The sequence below is a fragment of the Gracilinanus agilis genome, chromosome 1, assembly GCF_016433145.1.
Source record: "Gracilinanus agilis isolate LMUSP501 chromosome 1, AgileGrace, whole genome shotgun sequence".
Lineage (NCBI taxonomy): Eukaryota > Metazoa > Chordata > Mammalia > Didelphimorphia > Didelphidae > Gracilinanus > Gracilinanus agilis.
In genome coordinates this window covers 613,999,004-614,006,015 of record NC_058130.1, presented here as the reverse complement: position 1 = coordinate 614,006,015, position 7,012 = coordinate 613,999,004, and the positions used below count along the sequence as shown (strand labels likewise).

The window sequence follows — 7,012 nt, the reverse complement described above, 5'->3', positions numbered from 1 at the left end:
AGGAAAACAATGAATATAATTTAACTATATTAGAAACAAATGAGTGAAAACCACATGATCACATCAATAAATGCAGAAAAACCCTTTGACAAAATGTAATTCTCCTGATCAAAACTCTAAAAAGCACAAGCATATAATGATTATTTTAATATACTTAGCAGTCTATTTCCAAAACCAAAAGTTAGCATCATTTGCCACAGAGAAACCTAGAAGACTCCCCATTAAGCTCATGTTAATCCAGCAGTGGAGAATTACATTTTGGAACAGTTTATTTCTCAGTTTGCTAAACCACACAATTCAAATCTCTGTTCTAAAAGTCAGGTAATACAATCTTCATCCCCAACCCAGTGCCTATTCCTAACCCCTTGTTATTATGGTTCTTACTTAGTCAGAGAACTCACCAATGACATATTCCAGCCTGAAGAAGTCCCTTTGGGGATCATAAGGACGATTAAAGTCCAACTGGACGTAGAAAGGCTGCCCTCGGCGGACAATCAACTTTTCATTGTAATATCGATCTGTGTGATGGTCCACCTTGTTGCTGTCCCAGTTTTCCTTGAAGAGGTGGATGTCTGTGACATTCAGAAAGTCTGTGTTCAAAAGAATTAAATAGAAGGAAACCAGTAAGGGTCTTTGATTTGAAAGCCACATCTTTAGATCTATAGAGAGGAAAAAATGGGACACATTAATAATTTTTTTTTTCTCAGAAAGGAATTCTGCAGGGTCTTAGAAATACCATTCTAGATATGAAGTTGGGAGAGTTCATCAGAAAGGTACTTCAAGGCAGCACATAGGTGGCCAAGTGGATTGAGAGTCAGGTCTAGAGGTGGGAGGTCCTGGGTTCAAATCTGGCCTCAGTCACTTCCTAGCTGTGTGACCCTGGACAAGTCACTTAACCCCCATTACCTAGCCCTTACCACAGTATTGGTTCTAAGATGGAAGGTAAGGGTTTAAAAAAAAAAAAGGTGCCTGAAAATTGTATAGACATTATTAAGTTTTTGTTCTCAATGCTCTTGTGAAGTATGTAGCACAGTTATTATTATCTATCTCTTCTTATAGATCAGTGGTTCCCAAACTTTTTTGGCCTACCGCCCCCTTTCCAGAAAAAAAATATTACTTAGCGCCCCCCCCCCCGTCACATACTAATACCACCCCCTTACAGTTATTCACCACCTCCAAATGCACCTGTAGCTGTCACCACTGCCCTGGATCGCTGCAGCACCCACCAGGGGGCGGTGGTGCCCACTTTGGGAATCACTGTTATAGATGAAAATACTAAGACAGAGAAAGTTTAAATAACTTGCCTGAAGCCATGCATTTAAAGAGTGGTGAAGTTGGAGACTAAGATCTATATCTATCCAATGTTCTTTCCAAAACACAACATTGCTTTTGACTCATCTCTACCAATTCAATTTAATTTGGCAAATATGTCTAAGGTATCTATTGTAAACCTGAAAGAAATACAAAATTCATACAATAAATGAGTTGTGCTTGCCCTTATGTACCTTATAGTCTATCAGGGAAGACTTATAATTTATGACAACAAAGATATACAATGATATATGATAAATACACTAGATAACTGCAAAATTATTTAAATAATTTTGGGTAAGTCCTAGAATGTCTGTTTTAGATTTTCCACCTTTTAAAAATGGGTAGCTTTGGAAACAGCTAGGTGGATTGAATGTTGGACCTAGAGATGGGAGGTCCTAGGTTCCAATCTGATCTGGCACTTCCTATCTGTGTGACCTTGGGCAAGCCACCTACCCCCCTTTACCTAACCCTTACCACTCCTTTGCTTTGGAATCAACACATAATATTGATTCCAAGATGTAAAGTAAGGGTTTTATGAAGTGGGCACTCTTCCACAGATATATTGAGGATAAACTATACTATTGGCTGGATTCTCCCTCTGTCACTTCAAAGAGTATCATGCAAATGCCTCTTTCCCCAAAACAGGCTCTTCATGATGCAAGACAGATTTAGGATTTTTCTGAGGAAGAATTTCCCAAGAATAGAGCTGTCCATGAGTGGAATGAGCTACCTTAATGTTCATCTAATCCAATCCTTCTTGCCTTTTCTCTCTTTACTCTCTCACTTGGCAACCTCATCAATTTCCATGGGTTCAGTGATCATCTTTAAGCAGATGATTCTTAGGCCTACATTTCCATCCTGGATCACTTTCTGGAGATCAGGTCTTATTATAATAAGTGTTATGAGACTTTTTGAACTGCATGTCCAATAGCCATTTTGAAACTCTATACATTCAAAACAAAATTTATTATCTTTCCCACAAACCCATTCCTCTTCCGAACTTTCTTAGTTCTACTGAGAAGACTGCCATCTTTCTGGTCACTGAAGTTCATAGCCCCTACATCATCTTTGACTCTTCATATTCCCTCATACCATAGAGCTGTTGCTAAATTTTGGGGTTTTTATCTTCATAATATCTCTTGTGTTTATCCATTTCTCTCCACTCAACACACAGCCAACAGCCTAATTCAGGCCCCTCTCACTTGGATTATTGCAATAGCACTTTGCCTCAAGTTTTATCAAGTCTTCATTTATCTTAATCCATCCTCCCCACAGATATCAAAATAATTTGATATGATTGTGTCATCACTCCTCTAACCCTACCTACTATGTTGTTTAAAATTATTCTAAGCCCTGGGAGACATAGTCTCCCAGGGCTCCCTGCTACAACTTCCCCCGACACCTCCCACTTCCTTTGTGGGAGGTATTGGAGAAAGTATAAAAGAGAGAGTTTGGGTGCCTTTTGACTCTCTCAGCACTCTCAGCTCTCTCTACTCTGGCTCTCAGCCCCAGAGGAGGAGTGCCTACCAGAGGAGACCCTTTTTCCATGCCTAACTTTTCCCTTTCCAAATCTAAATAGAACTTAGATATTCTACAATAAATGCTACCTGATCCTTATCGAGCTCCAAAGAGCTCAAGTCAATTTCCCCTCCTGGGCTTGGGGGCTACCCCAGCTTCCCTACCTTCTTTTCCCTTCCTCAGGCTTTCCCTTCCTTTCCCTTCCTTCTCCTAGCCTACCTTCCTCCTTATCTCCCAACTTCACACTACAAAATAAACTCTAGTGGATCCCTAATACTACTAGGATCATATATAAACTCCTCTATTTAATATTTAAAGGGCATCTAGGTCACACAGTGTATAGAGTTCTGGATATGGAATTTTTATGAACTCAAATCTGGTCTGAAACATTTAGTTCTATGATCCTGGGTAAGTTGCTTAACTCCATTTGTCTCAGTTTCTTCATCTGTAAAATAAGCTGGAGAATGAAATGGCAAACCACTCCAGGATCTCCACCAAGAAAACCCCAAATGGGGTCACAGAGTCAGATATAGCTGAAAAGGACTGAACAACAATAAAATTAAACATGAAAACCTTTCTACAACATAGCCCCATTTTACCTTTAGAGTGTTATTTCCCATTGCTCATCTCCAAAACATAATATATTCAGATAATACTGGCCTTTATGCTGTTCTTTACACTTGGCACTTCATCCCTTATCCATATATATACATATACATACATACATATATATGCCTTTGCATTCTCTGTCCCTCATGCTTAGAATGTTCTTTTCCTTGTTTTACCTTTTGGAATCTCTGCTTTCTTTCAAGATAGAGCTCAAGAATTATGTTTTCTTCTATTCCCCACTCCCATTCTTCATCCCAAATGTCTTCTTCATTCAAGGTCACCTTGGCTATATATATTGTGTGTGTATGTGTTTATACCTACATATGTACCTATTGTCTCCTTCGATAAGATATAATCTCCTTGAGGTCAAGGACCGTTTCATTTTTGACTAGAAGCCTGGCACATAGTAGGTACTTAATAAAAACATTAATTGCCTTATCCTTTCATTTTTAAGATGATAAAACAGACCAAAAGATGGAAAGTGATTTCCCCAGGGCCCCATAGATAGCAGGAGGCAGATCTTGGATTAAAATCCAAAACCTCTGATTTCTAATCCAGCACTTATTCCTATTAAATGGGCTTTTAAAAAAATAAAGGATTTAATATGTTTTAAAATAGCAACACAGTGTTTTTTCTTAACAAGTACTATATAATGGTCATCAAAATTTAGCACATTCTTTAGCAAAACCAATAAGTAACCAGCATATAAAATATGACTGAAATTCCTTAAACAGAAGATGAATTAATTAACATTCAGGATTTGAGGAATCACTTATAGTAAAATAAAGATCTTAATATATCTTTTCATAGACCTCAACTCTAACAATTCTTATAACAACTAGATGATAAAAGAACTTTTTAATAATCCCAAGTAGTCATCAAAAAGATATTTCCTTTACAATGGAGTGTAGGAATATTTTTTCTTTTGTATTTAAGAAATATTACAGCTTTCAGAGTATTTTCTACTTATATTGAACATGTTCATTAAAATGTGGGAAAGAGCTACATCCAAGGAAGCCTGTGATGACAGCAAGGGGATATTTCACAATCTTTAGGGAAACCCTAACAGTGTCTAGACTTTAGCTTTAGTGAGCAAGTGTCTAAGAGAACTTCTCAGAGGAGAAAATGTCTGCGTTTTGATACTGTTCAATATTTACTTTCCCACTTGATTAAAAGTCAGCCTCCATAGTTAGTGGTTATCATTAGGTGGAAAAAGGTACATATAGAACTGCAAAATATGGAGGTAAGGATTAAATATGTGCTAATATCAGAAGTAGGGTAACTGGATAGCACAATCGATAGAACACAAGTTAGTTGCTGAAGGGAACACCCAGTGGAGAATGAATGGTTCAAGACTTAAGGGCAATCAACACACATAACAGCTTAGAGTCAGGGAGACTCATGATCATGAGATTAAATCTAGTCTTAGACAAGTACTACCTATGAGATCCTGGTCATGTCACTTAACTCTGTTGATCTCAGTTTCCTCACTTGTAAAATGAGCTGGAGAAGGAAATGGCAAACCATTCCAACATCTTTGCCGAGAAAAGTCCCAATGGTGTGACAAAGTATCAGATAAAACTGAAAAAAAATTGACTGAACAACAACAATATCTGAAGTATGAAAAAGTAAACATGTTTATGAATTAGAGTTCTTTTTGCATATGTTTTTTTTGCTTTGATTAACTGTTCTAAATAAGATGTTCTATCCTGAATGAAGTTATTTGTGTATGGTACAGACACTCAGCTACAGATATTAAATAGATAGGGATTTGGGGAAACACCAGGAGCCTGGAACAAGAGCATAATATCAATCAGCAAATAACTATTGTTTGCCAGGTGTTGGGGATATAAAAACCAATGTGAACCAATCCTTCCCCTAAAGAATTTTTTTTTGGGGGGAGGAAAGAATATAAGATGATGATGGGGAACTTCATTTATCTAGAGAATTGCTGGAATTCATTTGCAGCTATCCCGCCTCCAAAAAAAGAAAAAAATTTGAGTAATCAGTACACCTTTTACTTATTTTGCTGATAGAAATTATCTTTCAAAAGACAGATGAATCAATAAGGGGAAAGTGTACTCTGGATGTAATTTTTATTATGAAGGAAGAATTGGTTGCTGTGGTAGGAATGATGGTAATCCTATGGGGTGGAGAATGTTCAGTGTCCACCTCTCCTTAGAGTTTGTGATAGGAAAGGAGAGAAAATCCGGACATAGTATGACATAAACACTAGATTTGGGGAAAGAGGATTACGGAGTTCAGAGGAAGGAGAGGACAAGATTCCAGAATCTAAAATGCCATGGGAAGTCAGTGTAGGAGAAAAGAGAGATGCTTAAGAAGGAAAGTCAGAAGACACAAAGGGGGAAAAATTCAATAAGGAGAAATAATATTTAAGTCTGAAGAGACCTATGCATATGCACAAGGAGCTCAATTCAATTTTTAAAAGAAATGTACAGAAGATAGAAGTAAGACCTGTTAACAGAAGATGAATATAAGACCAATTGGTGTGTGACCCTGTAAAAAGAGTGTCAGGAGTGCTCAAGCTCAGATTGAGGTTGGCAAGGGAAATTAAGATTAAAGGAGTTTTAGCTATTTTGAAGGAAAGCAGAACATTAAATAAGGGACAGAATCTTTGCTTGGAGGTAGATAGGATGGTTAAAACTGACGACAGAGAGAAAGCAGTGGCTGGATTTTTATTTGGCCTTTGATTTCCCTGACAATTAGGATTAACTTTGCCCTGAAGAGAATAGGACAAAAATGTCTAATAGGGAGCTGATACCCAAGATAAAAAAGGAAATGGTCAGAAAATGCCTAGTTTCCCTTAATAAATTTAAATCACTTGACCCTGAAGAATGTGTGGATTTTTGAGCTCTATGTACTCACCAGCTCCTTCCACCTCCCCATTGGGACAACCTTCTCTTAGGAAATGCTTACTTCTCACACTCCCCACCCCTAGGCACCAGGTCACAGAAGATATAATTTATAGTGCCATGGAGTGCTGTACAAGGCAACAAGGTGGCTCAGTAGACACAACACTGGGCTCAGAATCAGAAAAAGTCATCTTCATGAGTTCAAATGTGGTCTTAGATACTCTGTGTGATCCTGGACAAGCTACTTAAACCTATTTGCTTCAGTACTTCATCGGAAAAATGAGCTGGAGAAGGAAATTGGTAAGCCAGTCCAGTATCTCTGCCAAGAAGATAGAGTCAGGAAGAGTCAGACATGATTGAAACAACTCAATGACATCAAAAGGAAGTTATTTTAAGATGGCCTGTGTATAATTCCTCAGAGATGCAGTTTTTTAGTGCATTTATAAGGATGCTATTTGTAGGGAGGGGAAGGAAAAAGATGGAAAGAAAGAAGGGAGAGTGAAACAGAGACAGACAAAGAAAGAGAGATAATGAGATAGAGAGTGAGAGGATGTAGAGAGGAGAGGAGATGGATGGAGAGAGAGAGAAACAGAGAAAGAGATAAAGACAGAGAGAGACTGAGATAGAGATATCATGTGAGAAAGCAAACAGAGAGGAGAAAAGGAATGCGTATATATATATATATGTATATATATATA

General features: G+C 37.7%; 1 protein-coding gene across 1 annotated transcript in view; it reads right to left on the bottom strand.

Moving 5' to 3' along the window:
- Positions 1–384: 384 nt before the first annotated feature.
- The window catches only part of LOC123254763 (coagulation factor XIII A chain-like), a 22,523-nt gene continuing 15,895 nt past the window's right edge, over positions 385–7,012 (bottom strand). Inside the window, exon 4 of the mRNA XM_044683700.1 lies at positions 385–590. Within this exon, the coding sequence (XP_044539635.1) occupies positions 385–590 (206 nt within the window). The remainder of the gene's footprint in view (positions 591–7,012) is intronic.